This window comes from Brachyhypopomus gauderio, chromosome 5, assembly GCF_052324685.1.
Source record: "Brachyhypopomus gauderio isolate BG-103 chromosome 5, BGAUD_0.2, whole genome shotgun sequence".
NCBI lineage: Eukaryota > Metazoa > Chordata > Actinopteri > Gymnotiformes > Hypopomidae > Brachyhypopomus > Brachyhypopomus gauderio.
In genome coordinates, this window is record NC_135215.1 from 1369231 (window position 1) to 1387500 (window position 18270).

At 50.9% G+C, this 18270-nt stretch overlaps 1 protein-coding gene across 1 annotated transcript in view; it reads left to right on the forward strand.

Annotated features, from left to right (window-relative positions):
- Positions 1-18270, forward strand: part of celsr1a (cadherin EGF LAG seven-pass G-type receptor 1a) — a 63193-nt gene that overhangs the window by 19098 nt on the left and 25825 nt on the right. Inside the window, 5 exon segments of the mRNA XM_077004770.1 lie at positions 5275-5913; positions 7287-7509; positions 8313-8428; positions 9600-9688; positions 13371-13448. Coding sequence (XP_076860885.1) covers positions 5275-5913; positions 7287-7509; positions 8313-8428; positions 9600-9688; positions 13371-13448 — 1145 coding nt within the window.

Genomic DNA, 18270 nt, shown 5'->3' on the forward strand with positions numbered 1-18270 from the left:
GGCTAATAAGTCAAGTGCCCTCTCTTGCACTGAAGCCTGTTCATTGGCCACGGGGGCATCTGCTCTGCGTCTGGACACACACACACACACACACACACACACACCCCCTTCTCTGGGTTGGGTTGGGTTGGGTTAGACTGAGGCGGGAACAGCCCTCGTCAGCTCTTTGATACACAGACGGAGACGGGCAGTAAAAGCCGAGAACAGATATGCCAGGGAGATGAGCAGGGCTTTCACCGAGCGCTTCCAGATACTCCGCCGCTAACACACCACCACCACCTCCTACACACTGCTCACCCCGCTCTGTGAGGGGGAGATGAAGAGAGAGGGGAGAGAGGATGAAGCGTAAGAGAGTTGGTGAAAACAAAACGAGAGATGGGCCGAGAAAGAAAAAGGGAAACTTCGAGAAAGTTTGGATATAATCAGACAGGGAGAAAAAGAGAAAGAGGAGTGAACAGCCACGCCAATCAGCCATCTGTGGCGTTTCGGGACAGGCGGAGGTGCTGGTGATGTCAGCGAGGTGTAATCTCATTTTGCCCATTCATTAAGAGTGAGGACCCATCTGGCCATCCGTACCACCCAGCTCATCTCAGCCGCCTCAGTCCCCAGGGTGAATTCCACACAGCCCAGAGATGGGCTGAAAAGCATGTGTGTGCACGTGTGTGTCGGTGTGTGTTTGTCCATTGACCGTGTCGACCACCAACATGTTTTGTTGTACGTCTTGTGTTGTTATGGATACACAGAGATGTGAACGAGCTACTCCCTTTGTCTACATCTTTTGCTAAGCTTCTGATAGGTGTTTTCTCGTTTCTTCTGATAGGTGTTTATTCCTTTCTTCTGATAGGTGTTTTCTCGTTTGTTCTGATATGTTTTCTCGTTTCTTCTGATAGGTGATCATTCGTTTCTTCTGATAGGTGATCATTCGTTTCTTCTGATAGGTGATCATTCCTTTCTTCTGATAGGTGATCATTCCTTTCTTCTGATAGGTGATCATTCGTTTCTTCCGATAGGTGATTATTCGTTTCTTCTGATAGGGGTTTTCTCCTTTCATCGGATTGGTATTTTCTCCTTTTTCTTTATGTTGTAAAGTGTCCTCTATAAGGTTAGTGAGTCCTATTTTGTGAGCCACGCAGGTTTCACCCTGTTGTTTTATCTCTTTCTGCCTATGTATTTTACTCACATACTTGCGGTTAATCATTCACATACCAGCATGTTTTAGTTAAATGGCCACCAGTTCTGGGCAAAGTTCCCATACAGAACAACGTGAGAAGTGTTTCGATGCCTCGTTTCTATGGCAACATGAGTTCTGCTCGTCGGGGCGGGTCGTCAAACGGTGGAGGCTGGAAGCATGCTGACTGGTCTTCATTACTGGTATAAGCAGGACCCACTGCCCATGGCCAATAGAAAATGATCCTGAACGTGTGGGCCATTATGTCTTTTGAACCTGGTTCAGTGTATTTCCGGCATCGCTCAAATGTTCAATATATCTGATTTATTGTGTTCACGGACAACATGCTTCATTGTGTTCTTTATGCTGACGGCGCTGAAATGTCAGTTCAGTTGTTCTGATTAATGGCAGTCCCATGGGTGCTCTTGCCAACACACCAACACACATTTCACACACACACACACACACACACACTTGGCACCGCGGCCCAAATCAACATTTGCTTCAACCACCGCAAGACCACTGTAATCCAAAACATTTTGTATGTTTTCTTTTTGCGTATTTGTAGTTTGTTGGCACCGTGCCATCCGGGGCGGTATGAGAAAACACGGCAGGACCGGGAATAAAGGCGGCCGCTGGGCGGTGGTTTCCCCGGCCCATTCAGGTTGTGTCTGCAGGATCAGGCCCGGGATCACAGCCAGTACGCTGACATGCCGTGTGAGACAATCTCTCATCATATTGGACCGAAAATTGCAGAGCAGATGAGATGTGCTCTCTAACTGTGTATGTGCATGTCAGTGAGTGCATATATAAGAGAGAGAGAGAGAGAAATTTTGTATTTGTCACCTGAACAGAACGGGTCAGTTGGCGGTGTAAAAGCGGGAGGGGTTTAGTAGACGTATATCTGTAATGCTACTGGCCCCTTTGTTCATGTTGTGATTCAAACAGTCGAATGCTCAAGAGAGGGAGGGCTTAGCCGGTTGGGTTACCTGCATGTTGCGACCAACTCTGCCTCTCATTGGTTCCCGTGGGCTTGTACAGAGCTATTTACATCAACTGTTGGAGCGATTCATGGTGGAGTCACTTAATAACTTGTTTTGAAGCTCTGTGCCTGGGTGGTGTCGTGAGATGACAGGACGTGATTGATCTCCCTACAGATTGAAGACTACACCCGCGGGATTTTTTTTGTTCTCTCTTCAGGTTTGGAGAGACTTTTCGTCTTAAGTCTCAACCAAGAAAGGCGTGTGTCTTCTTGTCGCTGGGGAGTAATTTGTTAATACGAACACCAAAAGGTCAAACTTTGAACACGGAGCTAAAACTGTGAGACCTTTTATATATTTGCTTAATGGAGGCGTTCGCTGTGGTAAACCTCGGAAGGGTGAAGACTCCCCGAGCTATTGGTCAGGCTGGCTGAGGTGTGGGGCCACTGGTGGTGAGAACGGAGAACCGTGTGGGGCATATCGCTGACTCAACGACCTGCAGCTGGTGTATCAGCCCAACCCAGCACGGTCACATGCCAAACACCAGTGCTGCACAACAATCTGACCCCCCCCTACACACACACACACACACACACACACACACACATTCAACCTGACTGACTCAACTCTGGTTGATTCACTGAGTTGTTGAAAACAGACATATCATTATAAAATATTATCGCTCGATGATTTACATAGTGAGATAGAGAGCACAATATATTATAGTAAACCCATTAAGGTAATACTGATACTTAGATTAAGTATTAGGTATTAAGCCTTTTTTATGATCCTGATTATGATGTTAGAATGGGAAGTGGAACGTATTTCATTGTGGTGACAGGGTGTGTGACGGGTTCCTCCAAACCTCCGATGTCCTCCAGCTGCCCCCGGTGTGGGTTGGTCGTGTTGTTGTGTTCACGTGCCGACGGCTCCCCCCCCCCCCCCCCCCCCCCCCCCCCGCGGGGGCGGGGCTTACGACGCGGCCCCAGATAGCAGCCCCCCGTTCTCCACGCCGCAGCCCAACTCCTGCCACAACCCCGCCGCCCATCCCAGCTGTGCGGCTAAAGATAGAGTCGGCCGCAGTGGGTCTGGGAACTCAGAGAGAAGCAGATGCTTCGGGGGAGGACGGGCCCTTCAGTTTGGTCCAGATTTGTGGGATTTGACCACAGCTGAGACGGTGAAGACAAGTCTGTGAAAGAAAGTCATGAAGCAACATTTTTTTATAAAAAGACATGATTCGAAGATTTGTGAGATTTAAGATTTGAGATTTATTTGAGATTTTTCTATTATTGTTGTTATTAATATTGTAGCTATTTATTAGTAGTAGTAACTAGTAGTATACTTATTTTTTATTTCACTTAATATATTGAAGGAATCATTGTATCTTGGATTTGGTCTTATTTGAACATGTTGCAATGTGTTATATATAAGAGATGGCACCTTATTTTATTAGCTTTTGTTTGCTCGGAGCTGTTAGTGTGAGTGCAGAATGCCTGCGTGGAGAACTAACACAGTGGGAGGACTCACGCTGCTTTTATGACCTTCAAGTCATTAAAGGTATCAGACAGGTTCTCAGTGCAGTTCCAGTAGACAGCCAGGTCTGCCAAGCCAGTCCTTCAGCTCCCAGAAGTAGGAACCAGTCTGGAGCGGCCCTCTGGCCCGCCTCCTGCGTTCTCCTAGGGCTAGCACTAGTGTGTTCTGGAGGAGCCCGAGGCGGCTGCTTCCGACAACATACAGAAAATGCTTTTTGCTGCTGGGTTAAAGGCATGGCTTAAGGTCACTGGTGAGGTGTGTGTGTGTGTGTGTGTGTGTGTGTGTGTGTGTGTGTGTGGTGTGCCTTGCCGCTCACCTCCAGAGTCCCAACATCCTCCTCACCTCTCTGACCCCCCCCAAACGCCCCAGCTGCTGCCGTCTGTCACTCAGCAGAGGAGGTGAAGAGACGTACGTCACCCCACACAGCCGGAATGGCTACATCAAGTCCGTCCCTGTGCAGAGAAGCACACAGACAGCGGCGTGAGATGGTGATGCTTCTCTGAATGGGCACAGACTGGATGGGGCCTCCTGATTATGGCCACCAGCACATGTGGAGCCCCTGACCCCCCCTGACTGGTCTGGTAAGGCCGGCCTGATCGATGACAGCTCCCCCCACCTCCCAATGCTTTACGGCCGACAGACGTTTCGGCGCTGCGTGACTCCGAAACCCGACTCTGCGGTGTTCAAACGGCCCTGTAGCTAGCGTTGTCTTGCCGGGGGTATTAATTAGACGTGCCACCTGCTCCCCAGTTGTTCGCTTGCCAGAGCTAAACGACCCTTAAGTCCTTTAGCAGTGTAAGGAGTTCGGTTGAGTGTAACGCCCGCGGTTATTCCTTAGCATGACCCTGTTGTAGAGTGGTCCCACGGTGGGGCAGACTAGGGTCAGGGTAGGATCAGACGGTGTCTGGTAGGGTCAGGAGCTGGCCTGACCCACCGGGCTGGTGTGGTTCCTCCGTTTGATTTCACATCGGGAACTTTGGCAAGGCATCAAGACAAAATCCAGCATGCCGTGCCAAGTTGAGCTCTTGTGAGGCCGTGGCCAGAACCGTATCACTGAGGCACTTCCCTACCTATGCAAACAGCTGAATCAAGTCAGAGTTGGTTGAATGGATTTACTGGAGGAGGGGGAGCATCAGCTAAACGTACGAATCTCTATAATAATACAACAGCTCAGACACTGGTAGCTCCCCCTCGTTTGTAAGACAGTGGTATGCTCCATCATGATTGCAGGTTTTGGTGCGGACCTCTTAAAGGCAGGACAGTTCCATTTACCAGTCCCCCTACGGTCTAGACTCTTGTCATTTTCATTCAGAGGCCGGTGGAATGCTACCGCAGAGTTCATTCTTGGTTTATTTTCCTGATTTTTGGCCAAATTGTTTTCATTTTACTAAGCAAACTGCTCCCATTGTCCTGAGAGGTATTTACAAGCCAAACTTTCTCCTGTGCACACCACACACACATTCTTGAACCTTTCTCGAAACATCTCGAAAGGTGTGATTCCGATCATGTTTGCGTAGCAGGCGAAGCTCCATACCAGCGAGCCAAAACCCGCGAGACTCACGCCGCTCCTTCTCGTCTCCCCCCCCCCGACAGACGGCGCTCACGTAGTGACGGCCCTGTGCACGCTGCGCGTGTCCATCATCACGGACGACATGCTGACCAACAGCATCACGGTGCGTCTGGAGAACATGTCTCAGGAGCGCTTCCTCTCGCCGCTGCTGGGCCTGTTCGCCGAGGGCGTGGCGGCCGTGCTCTCCACCAGCCGCGACGCCGTCTTCGTCTTCAACGTGCAGAACGACAGCGACGTGGCCGGCACCATCCTCAACGTCACCTTCTCGGCGCTGCTCCCCGGCGGCGGGCCGGGCCGCTACTTCCCGTCGGAGGAGCTGCAGGAGCAGATCTACCTGAACCGCACGCTGCTGCGTCGGATCTCCAGCCAGAGCGTGCTGCCCTTCGACGACAACATCTGCCTGCGCGAGCCCTGCGAGAACTACATGAAGTGCGTGTCGGTGCTGAAGTTCGACAGCTCGCCGCCGTTCGTGGCTTCCGACACGGTGCTGTTCCGCCCCATACACCCCGTCAACGGGCTGCGGTGCCGCTGCCCGCCGGGGTTCACGGGCGACTACTGCGAGACGGAGGTGGACCTGTGCTACTCGGGCCCGTGCCGTAACAACGGCCGATGCCGGAGCCGAGAGGGCGGGTACACCTGCGAGTGCCTGGAGGACTTCACGGGTGAGTGGGCAAAGGGGGCCACGTTGGCCTGAGAGGACGGTGGGTGGTGTCAGCAGAGGGACGGGGTCGAGGGACAGGGTCGAGGGACGGGGTCGAGGGACGGGGTAGAGGGTCGAGGGACGGGGTAGAGGGCCCACAGAACCCGAGTGAACTAACGGTAAGAGGTTCTAGAGCCCCCAGGTTTCGTCTTCAAGCAGAAAATTCAGAAATGATATATCATAAGCTGGCAGATATCTACGTTATGCTTGGTTGTCTCCCAAAAAATGCCAGTCAGTCAGCTGGATCGGAAAGGTAAATGAAGGTCCAACAGATGACCTGTGACGGCCTCCTGGTTTTGCTGCCGCCTTGAGGTTGATGGAATTCTTTTGTCCATCTTCAAGGTCCTTGGCCACATCCTCCAGACACTGGGCTCCATCAGAACCCACCAGTGAATGAGGCGTCTGTTATGAGTATCTGATAGGAGGGTCACTCACTCTCCACTCTGGGGCCTTTGCTCCCGCCCCTGCCCCCCTCCCCCACTTCCTTATCGGGAACAATTACAGTCTAATCATCCCCCCCCCCCCACGCTAATCACACCCTGCGCTTTGAAGGTCACAGTTCAACTCCAGGTAGTCCTGGGTCATTATAGCCACGATGACAGCCGGGACCCTCCAAGTCTCCCGCACTCTCACATTCTCACGTTAGGGGAGGGAAACGGATCCGTCTAATTCCCACAGAGAAAGGGATTATCTCTAGGAAAGCAGCTGTCATTAGCAGAGAGAAGCCTGCCATCCTAACCCCCCCACCACCACCCCCCAAACCCCTGGCCACGCATACCTGCCCCTGTTTCAGATCTTGTCAGGATAATGGCGGACACACAAACCTCGTGAGGGAGAAAGTGGATGTTCAGAGCTGGAGAGGCCGGACCTGCGGGCGAGGGCTCTGGGCTGTGGAGACACCACTGTCTCCAGGCTTGGCTTCAGGCCCGCGGGCCATGAGATCATTAGCAGTTTGCTTAGAGGAGACGTTTCCTGCCTGCCATGTGGTCAAATCCCAACGTCAGACTATATCAACCTGGAAACTGTATTATGGGGGAAAAAAATTAAAAATACACTCCACAGACTCGTCGGTGGTTGTGGAGTCATTTCTCAATATTGTAACTACATACCTGTCAGGTTCACTTAGATGTAGTTACTGAGTAATTCATATTGAATAAAGCAGCAGAATTTGGATCATAATTCATCCCCTTATGTGTTTTCTGTAGAGTACACAGTCTGTAGATTTAGAATTTATCCACAAAACCTTTTTCCTGACATCTGCTCCCCCCTCAATCTCACTCTTTCTGTCTCTCTATCTTTATGTCTGTCTGTCTGTCTGTCTGTCTCTGGCCACAGGTGAGCACTGTGAGGTGAATGCCCGCTCGGGCCGCTGTGTGCCGGGCGTGTGTAAGAACGGGGGTAAGTGCGTGGACCTGCTGGTGGGCGGCTTCATGTGCCAGTGCCCGTCGGGCGAGTTCGAGAAGCCCTACTGCGAGATGACCACACGCAGCTTCCCCGGCCGCTCCTTCGTCACCTTCAGGGGTCTGAGGCAGAGGTTCCGCTTCACCGTCTCTTTCATGTACGTTCCGGCACCTTCCCACCCCCCACCCCCCCCCAACACCCACCCCGAACGTGTCTGACACACACTCACCCCCTCGGATACGGCCGACTGCTTTCGTTTGTTATACCGTACGTGGCTGCGTGGCTTTAATCTGCGGAAGAGTGTGAGGCGCTGATAACACAGAAAAAGAAAACAAATACTTTTTGACAGACTTTTTTTTTTTTTTGCTTTTGACAGACTCTGCTGCGATTCGCACCGAGTTGGACAGCGTCCTCCTTTACTGGCACGTCTCGTAGTTCTTATCTCGGGCCCCTAACGCAGGGCAGGGCGGCGTAATAAATATGTCCATTTATCTTGACTTCGTCTGGGAGAAAATGTGCCCCTTTCAAATCTGAGGTAGCGTGTCTGTAATATAAACACGGAGAGAGGGTCACAGGAGAAATATGCACGCTCCTGTGTGGTGGATAAAAACAGGATGGGCTCCGCTCGGAGAGGCCACTGTCGGTGTTTGGCTTGGGTGGCGGGGTCTTCCTGCGGTGTGCCTCCGCGGGTAGCTGCTCCCTGTCTCCTCTGCCCCCTGCAGCCCTCCGCCTAGAGGAGCGGCTTCCTGCCTCGGGACCCACGGGCCTCGCGCGCTGAGTGGAGTGAAACCCAACTTTGGAGTGGAACCCAACTCAGGAGTTGGGGGCCGACTAAAGGGGCCACAGGGCTCCGTTTGTTGTTAGAGTTTATTTCTTTGCTCAAAATGTTGCTTTCTCCTTTAAGAACGTTCAGGCTATCTCCTTGGAGAACATACAAGGTGAAATGTTTGAATCCCTCAGGTTTGCGACGCGCGAGAGAAACGCCCTGCTCCTGTACAACGGCCGCTTCAACGAGAAGCACGACTTCATAGCCGTGGAGATCATCGACGAGCAGATCCAGCTCACCTTCTCAGCAGGTGGGTCTCCTCTCTGAGCGGACATGTACCAGTCCTTCGTCCGTTCTCCCCGTCCCCGGGTTCCCCGTACCGAGCAGCGCAGGCCCGTAACGGCCGACCCGACTGGGTGCGTGCGTGCCCGCCCGGGTGCAGGTGCAGTGTGATTGTTCTGGAGGTGTGTTTCTCAGTGAGTCAGTGCAGTAACTATGAATTCACGAAATAAATATCCAGACCTCAAAATCTGCACTGATCAGAATATGCAACCTCAGTCTGTTTCGTTTATGAGTTATGTCTTTTATGTATAGTTTTTTTTTTTTTTACTTAGATTAACACTCTCCATCTATCTATCTATCTCTCATACACACACACACACACACACGCCTGCACACGCTCCACCCCCCCTTACCCCAGAACACAATGGGCTGTATTAAACCCCAGTCGGAGAGGCAGGGTTTGTCTTGTGAGCACACACCTTCCCCGATACAAGCTCACCATACTTCATCACTCGTTCAGAACCTCTCTGTAAGCACCAACAGCCCTTCTGCCCAAAACCCGCCTTCTCATCCACAGCGAGTCCTGCCGATGCCACCAGCCAGGAGATTATGTTGAACTCGAAATTAATAAAGGCCGCCTTTCAGAGTGAGATTCGACCAGATTATGTTCAATTCGAAATTAATTAAGAGGTTTCCAGTGCGTTGAGAGGGCCCTGTTTGTCCTGGCCTCCGCACCCCTGTGTTTGGGTCCTGTTTGCAGCCCGCTTTTGTGAGCACCTGCCAAGAAACGCCTGCCCTTGGTAAATATGCCTGTAAAGCCAGTGTAAATCACCGTCGAGGGCGCTCCACAGCCCTGTGAATAAGCGCCATTGATGGGAAAGAAACCCTTGCCACTCGCGTGTATGATGGATAGCTGCTGTGTGAGTTGGCTTTGTGCTCCCGCCGCTACACGACTCCGGCCCGAAGCGGCGTGTTGTTTCTGAGCAGACAGAAGGGAAAGAAAGGCACATGTTTTTTAATCAAAACCAGAAACGCGTGCCAAAACGCGCTATGAACGCGCAGCTCCCCGGGCGTTTCTGATTGCGTCGTAAGTGCTGTAGTTAAACGCGGTCTCGCGCGCACGCTGCACTTTGGCTGTTTGTTTCTCGCTGCTGTCTTTGTCACTCTCACCTTCCTCCTCCTCCTCTTCCTCCCCTCAGGAGAGGCGAACACCACCGTGAAGCCCTTCGTGCACGGCGGCGTTAGCGATGGCCGGTGGCACTCCGTCCATCTCCACTACTACAACAAGGTAAGAGTCTGCTGGCTCTAAACCGCAAAACTCCCCCGCCCCTCAGCCCCGCCCCCCAGCCCCGCCCCACGCAAGGCTGTCGCATATCAATAAGGGACTGTGAGTCGCCGAACTCGAAGTCCTGAACGTGAGTGGAAAGACAACAGGCTGCAGAGTCTACAAGTGTCTGTCTGGCTCCGTCACAGTGCGACGTGTTTTCCTCATGGCTGGTCTACCGAGGCCGTGTGCTAAGCTAACACTAGCCTAACATTATACTTTGCTAACAAGGAAAGTAGTTTTGTTGTGCTAACGAGCGTAGTATGTCAGTTCCTTGAGGTATGCAGTTTTTTGGAAGGAGAGAACTGGAGACACTCAGAACAACTCACCTACACCTTCTAGAAGAACCCGACTCCTGAGATCACCACGCACAGTCAACTGTACCTCACAGCACAGCAGTTGTTTTCAAACGCACAGGTGCAGAACGTGCGTCAATTTCAGCTGTAGTCTGGCGTATTCAGGTGTGAACACACACAGACAACAAGGGGTGACAATGAGCTGAAGTGAGACCGTCGTTGATCGCTCACAAAATCCTCGGTTTTGTGGCTTCGCTGTGTCCCTGCCCTTTGACCCAGAGACGGGGTGATGTGGGGTTCCCGTCCACAGCAGTGGTGCGTGTCAGGACGCTGGCGGAAGACAGCCGTGCCCCGCGCTGCGTCGGGAAGACCGATTCACCAGCTGACTTGACAGCTGCGATGCCTTCACCTGCTCCAAAAGCCTCGTGGCACTCAAGACGCCGTGGCCGCGGACCCCGAGCTGCGGACCCCGGGCTGCGGGCCCCGGGCCCCGGAGGTCTCTGTCAGGCTACGGTAGCGCCGGCTACGTCTCCGTGTTTGGGGAGACGTTGCCATGGGAACCATTGAGGTCGATGTCTCATGCTGCCTGCCTGGGCAGGGCTGCTGTTCACGCTGTTTGTTTGTTTTCTAAATTTCTGCTCCGTGACGGGTAACTATTGAGCACAGCCTGAAGTGAACTGTACACACACACACACACACACACACACACACCTCCCCAGGCAGCACAGGCATTTGTTACATATCCAACGCTGTCCAAACAATAGCTGGAAGAGGTAGTAGTTGTGTCTGGTAGACCACCAGCTAACTCTGAGCCTTCACACAGACACAAGTACAAACGCGCATAAATAACCACACAAACTGCAACAGACATGCTGAAAACCCCACTGAGTATGTCACAGACTTCAGCTGCTTTGGTTTATGGGTGACTCTTCCCACTATTTAACTTTTCCTACACACACTCACACACACACACACTCACACACACACACACACACACAGAGCCCTTTCTCCTGTACGTGGGGACTTGGACTGAGGATACACACTCAGCAGCCCGGAGACGGGCCTGGGGTGGAGGGGGTGGAGCCAGGATGGAGGGGGTGGAGCCAAGGTGGAGGTGGTGGGGCCAGGGTGGAGGGGGGGATGCCATGAGGGGCCTCCACCCAGCAGGAAGGACCAGCAGCCAGTCAGACATTCCTCCACGGTCAGCCGAGACTCTGCAGCTAGGGAGCTTCCCCGGATTCCAGCAGATCTTTCTGGAATCCGACCGTAGTGAGACAGACCGTGCTACGTTCAAGACCCCTCGCGTGTCAGGATGGAGTAGCCGTCCTATGATTTATGGGGTCAGAGGGCAAACATATATAAAGGCACCCTGCTGCTCCCCCTTCTGGCCCCGAAGGGCTAGACTTTTCCCAGAGAGGTCAAAGATCACGCATTTGTGGACATGGCAACAGACACAGACGCCGTCGCCCTGGTGATTTAGGGCGGGCCAAGCGGAGGGGCGGGGCAGCTCCATTGAAGATGGTGGGACGAGAAGGGCAGGATGTTCTGTTTGGGAATTCCTGCGTTACTTTGAGCGGTTCCCCTCGGTGCTGATGGGTAGCTCGGGCCAGAACAGACAGGAAGATCTCAAATAGAGAGGTATTCTTAGTTTCGATGTTTATGTGGGAGGAAGCGCACACGATGGCACGTCCCAACGGTAGACCTGGTGGATTTCAGCTCTAATGTATTTCAGCCCTCACTCTGGTGCCATAGTCACTCAGTCACTCTCACCAGCATCACTAACAGAACTAAATACCATTAAAACCTTGACTTTTTACCACTATAACCCACGAGGGATGAACTGATTGGGCTTTTCAAGTGTATCCCAAATTCAGATCACAGCTGATGTGTGTTCAGTAGCACTAGAGCTTACCTCCAGGTTACAGCAGTAATGTCAGTTTCACTGCATTCACGGGCAGCACAGACAGTGAGATTCCCACACACCCATTACCCCCAGCTGTGATAACCCCACGGTGCTGGTCCATATCCTAACTGCTCTTAACGACAAGTGGACACTGGATGTGGTTTTTCCACAAGCTGTTAGTTGTGCTTGACTGGCTATCTCTTCTCTCTTCTATGTATTAAGGATAACAAGCGGTTGGTGAAGCGTGTGTCGTGGTAAAGACCTCAGCGGGCCTGTCCACGTACACACAGCCTCTTGGCTTCTAGGATTCTCTAAGTACACTGAATCGTTGCTTGGCAACAATTTTCTTGCATCTTGTACAGGACCTACACTGAATGTGTTAGGTGGGCTTCTCTACACACGGACTATTACTGTGGATTGCTATGGACTATTATATTGGCCTGTAATCTCTGACGTTTTAGGATTATATTATTCATTGTAATATTAATATTATATGTTTGCTGTTGTCTGTTTCAGGAATGACCCTTTAGAAATGTTTGCATAAACAGTAATTACAAGTGCACTTGATGAGTAAGTGTGTGTGAAGTCGTGCAGGCTAGTACCTGGCCTGCTGTCAGAACCATGAAGATGACGGCCACACACACACACACTCTCTCTCACACACACACACACACACACACACACACACACACACACACACACACACACACACACACACACACACACACAGCACACCCAGGGAGTCAGAGTCCCATAACGTCCGTCAGCTGACCTCAGAGTGTGATTCTGGTGCTAAGAGAAGTGATGCGGTACAATTAGCTATAAAAAGCATGACCACCTGTTGGGTACAGAAACAGTAGGTGCAGTGTAATAAAATGTTCAGTCTGTGTGCACAGCCATAGATAAATCGCACACGTACACACACACACACACACACACACACACACACACACACACACACACACATAAGCGCGCGCACACACACACATGCATGTACATGCATATACACACAGATCAGACACCACACACACACACACACACACACACACACAGACATGCAACCCCTTAGGCAATCCACCTATTCATCTATGTGCTTTTAAGGTTAAGTACCTGGCTTAGTTGCTTGACAGGGGTGTGTTTAAAGAAGACTGGATGTGACTCTAAACTCTAAACTGAGCTGGCTGGCTGTAGTGCAGAGGTTATCAACGCCGACATGGCTGTTAAATAGTTTCGTCAACCCTGCCTGCTTCCTCACAGCTGTGTCTTGATTTTTTACTAGGGCCTGGTCGTTTGGTTTTACACAGCTCTCCACCTTCTGTCATTCTCAAAAGCATGTACACATGCACACACCTCGCACCACACCACCACACACCACACACACCCCCACCAGCGATTGGGAGAAGGCAGCCGTACACTCTAATTGCTTTCTTTCCCACGGTCTACCCAGGACAACCTGCACCTGCTGGATGCCAGTGGGGTGCGTGTCCCTCTCTATACGGCCTGGCTGGAGCTGACCCATAAGGAGGTAACCCGCCCCCTGGTTCGGCTCTAGCTCTACGGTGACGGTGCTGCCTCTCCCCCTACCTGGCGATGCCGTTCACAGCTGGTCCTGGATCAGTTTCGGTATTAGCAACCTATAAATGCAGAGCACTGCTCATGGGAGGGTGCCAGTCCCCACTAGGGTGGGCGTGTCTAAAAATACTGGCCACTCCCACCCTTTAGCATTCAAAAATATCAGAAACATGGGCGGGAGGGGGGGAGGGGGTGAACTAAATACCATTAATTATTTGTGGCTCATAAATTATTTGAAGCTTACAAAATTAGCTTATAGACACTAAATCTAGGCTCATAAAACGGTTCCCTGTGGTTTTATAGTTGTGGATGATTGTTAAGGGTTCTTATGGTTGTTTTAATAGTCGTGTATGATTAAAAACATTCTTATTCATTTAACTTTCACATATTTGTGGCACCTCGTACACAACGGAACGTGCACCCCACAGAATGGCTGAAGGAATGAGCGCTAGTGTTAGCATCCAGCTCACACCGTCCCCCGAGGTCACGCTGTGGATCGTGATCTGTTACTCCTCCTGTCTTTACTCAGTGGAGAACACAAACGCTTTTGCAGTATCAGCTACGTTGGTGTATACACAGGTGAACGTAAGCTTGTACAGGGAGCAGAGGGCAGAGGTAGAGGAGGAAGAGGAGGAAGAGGATGGCAGGTGCATGTAACGTCCATGTCGGGGGTTTAGTTACCCCCCCCCCAGCTCCACTCTCCAGTGACACGCTCCATTGCCAGCCACAGTCAGGTGTCCACCAGAACCAGCACCATCGATAACCCTCTGGGACATTATCCACTGTTTTCCCCTCGCCCGCGGTGGCCATATTTTGGCGGGGAGGCGTCGGGGGGCAGGACGTTTCCTCCTCGTTCCACTCGGTGTGCAGCGAGAGGGGGTGACAGTCACACCCCTGAGAGGAAGGAAGCGTGATCTCATATCACACTGCACAGATGTGTCCTACACCACCCAACACAGCTGGCGTGGATCAGGGACAAGTCTTCTCCACCCTACGCCCACGCCCAGCCTCCTCCCAGTTATTTATTTAGATTTTAGTTTACTTTTAGTAAGCGATTTGAGAAATGAAAATCCACAGGCCATAGAATGAGTTCTTCTCATGAGAATACAGATATCTGAAGAAGACATGGATGTCTGGCGTTTAAGAGAAGTGTGTGTGTTGTACGCAGCAACATGTGAGCGATAAGTCAGAGCGAGCACTCTGTATGTGATGGAGTTTTTGGAGACACACACACACACACACACACACACACACACATCAAGTGAGTGTGAGGGCAACCGTGTGACAGACCTTTGGCACTGTCAGAGATCCTCCCGTACACACCGGCGAATGTGTGTGTGCCTCGCTGACCCATAGGTGTGCTGGTGGCGTGACGAGCCTCGTTGCCCTGCATATGAGCCCCACCACACTGCCCCCTTCAGGTCAACACTCCCAACCACACCCATCCAGTTTCACCTCCGCTTGAACCCTCACCGCTACCTAGCAGCTAACGCTAATGGTTAGCACCAGTGCACAGATGTGCTCACCTAATGACTACATGGACAACCTGCTAATCCTCAACTTCCTTACTGTGCTCATAGCTTACTGGTATCTAAACAGCCCTGAGCTAAGCAGCGAAGGCTAATATCAGCGAAGTCATCATCCACAGAGTGGAAGGTTGAAGGATTTTTTTTTATGTTGGCCGGATTAAATTTGAAACTGTTCTGTCATCCTGGATTACAGCTCACAAAAACGTGTGAAGGATCAGATGGCTAATTTGTCTGGCGTACCTGCGGGTATGGTGCAAGCGTTTGAAATGGCTTCTTCATACAGCCTGGTTGCCAAATATCTGAAGCGCGTATTGTAATACCTCCCTGTTTATCTTGCATGCGCGGATGATGAGTTTTGAGTGTCGGCCTTGTCAAGGTGTGAGATGTCAGATGCGTTTGAAGCTCCTGACTGCTTGGGAAACCCAGCGTGCAGTCAGGCTGGAGTGCTGCGGACTCATGCCAGAGAATGACTGACTGCTCAACTGGCCTTTGTGGCATGCCTGTGTTCAGGACTGACGGTGTGTAGATGCTTGAGAAGGTGTTGAGAAGTACAGTTTTGTATGCGACAGAGTCAGCGACGTTTGCTAGTAGTTTTAGCAAAAGGCCGAACAAGTGACTGGTTCCCAGTTAGTGTAGATGTACTGGTGCACTGGTCGACCTGTTGTCCAGGAAACAGGACTGCTGATGTGGCTTCTGCAGTACTGTCTGCATCTCCTTCACCTTCACTTGTTTGTGAGTCTCGCTGTCTTTGAGTGGTTCATCATACTCGCTATGACATGACCAAATACTCTGCTGAAATGAGCCTGGGTCATGTGACCAAATACTCTGCTGAAATGAGCCTGGGTCATGTGACCAAATACCCTGCTGACATGAGCCTGGGTCATGTGACCAAATACCCTGCTGAAATGATCCTGGGTCATGTGACCAAATACCCTGCTGACATGAGCCTGGGTCATGTGACCAAATACCCTGCTGAAATGATCCTGGGTCATGTGACCAAATTCCCTGCTGAAATGAGCCTGATTCATGTGACCAAATACCCTGCTGAAATGAGTCTGGGTCATGTGACCAGAATGTGACCAATGAGAGCAGAGACTTACCCTTTAATATCGAATAGTGATTCTAGTGGCAGGAATTAGCCAATACTAATTGAGAAGTTGATGCTAAGATAACATTACAAGACTTTAACATGCTTCTACAAAACCTAAAACAATTGCTGTTGTTAAATCGTAAACACTTGCAATTGCTGCTGGTGTCTTAGCCCGTTGCTGTTACTTACCTAAAACATGATCCAGATAAAGTATTCACTAAGGAGTTTAACTTGCATGCTTATAATATTTGTAAAAACTGGCCACCTGTTTTCCTTCCTGCTTTATCTTTATTTGATTGACAGTCGATCAATTCATTCATAAAAGGGAACATTCTTTGGCTTCTTTTATGCTCAGTTTGCAATAAATTAAATTTAGATATTATTAAACAATGTGCAAAAGGAATACAGTTTTATGTTCAGGACCACGGGTATGTACCTCCCAAAATAGCCAGTGACACCATCTATTGCAACGCAGTTGTTAAAACAGGCACAGGCTTCCACATGTTATGAAGAAGAACCGGTTTAAATTTAAATCCGCTCAACCTCAGTCTATGTTGTCGAGCGAGGCCGTGGAGACGAAGCAGAGAGTCAGGACCTCTCTGTCACGAGGTCAGAACCTCAAGAACCTTCCCTGATACATGGGAACTTCCCTCAAACACACACCTCTTATAACGTTTGTGCAAAACATCTAGTGTGTATTGCGTATTTCGTGTATAGGTGTAGGATGGTTTTAGAGAACGTCATCTTTGCAGGTTGGGGGGGGGGGGGGGGTGATGCTTGTCATGTGAAGCGTGTGTTTGAGGACGAGCTAAAGCAGTGAAGTAGACACCCTCGGAAACCAGAGAAGGCCGTGCAGCTGTTTTCCTTTCTTTCAGTTTGTTCGCTACATTAAAGGAGCAGGGCCGGACAAAAGCCGCAGTCCGTCCCTGTCTTCCCGGAGCGCGGCCAGCACTGATGAATGGGTTATTGAGATCAGGCCTCCGTAACATATAGGCCTGCAAGTGTGACTCTTGTCCTGTGGGGCAGGGAACAAGATGGAGCTAGGTGTATGTCCCAGGGCCATTTGTGTGTGTGTGTGTGTGTGTGTGTGTGTGTGTGTGTGTGTGTGTGTGTGTGTGTGTGTGTACAGAGACAGGCAGGTTCCTTTTAATTATTCACTGCTCTAGGTTTACACAGCCACAGGGTGGGTGAGGTAATGGTGTTTGAACTCTGGTGTCTGAAAGAGAGACGGCTGGGTATGACACCACAGGGACGGAGAGAGAGAGACAGAGAGAGACAGAGAGAGAGAGAGATTGAGTGTTGGTATTTGCACACACAGATGTGTACACCGATACACACATTCAAACCGATACACAGATAAATTCAGTCGGACTCCACCAGACGAGTTCTCGGAATGGCCTGGGAAGAAAGACGGGGAATGATGAAGGCAGGAGGTCAGGCAGCTGTGTTTCCTCTGACCCAAATAACACTGCAGTCTCTCTCTCTCTCTCTCTCTCTCTAACTCCCAGTCCTTCCTTTATTATGAAAATAACCCTGTCTGCCTTCGACACCTCTGTTGTGTGCTTCCTGCAGTGACCACACCCCCTCCCAAAAAAGACTACACACACACACACACACACACACACACAGATTCACTGCTCTCTTGGCAAGGATCTCCACAGTTGTTACAGTGCAGTGCCGCTCCGTAATGCTATAGCGTGAGAGTGCTTTTCCTCTCATCATTTTCTCTTTCCTCCAGTTCCGCAGTTCCGTAATTGAAGCCATCAGTAGCCTTCCCCTCTAATAACCAATAACCAAGTCGCCTTTCGGCTGAGCGACAGGCCAAGTGGATGTAAGAGTATATTTTTGCTTGTCAGTTTTGACTGTCTTACAGCAGTTTGTCTTAAAACTGGGCCTTCCACGCAACTGTAAGTGTCAAATCAGAGGCTTTGTCAGAAACCCGAACCCAGCCTCTGGGCTAAACAGAGCTGCTTCAGCCGCAGGTTCGTGTGAGGACTTGAGAAGAGCCAAAACGGAGCAACGGCGGAGGTTTTGTCCTGAAGCATTTGGTTCACACATGGCTCTTCAGGCAGGTGCAGGGCCCCATGTCTTCATCCCCTGCGTAGAGATCAGGTTCTCCGAGTCATGCAGAACCCAATAGAACCTGGAAATCAAGC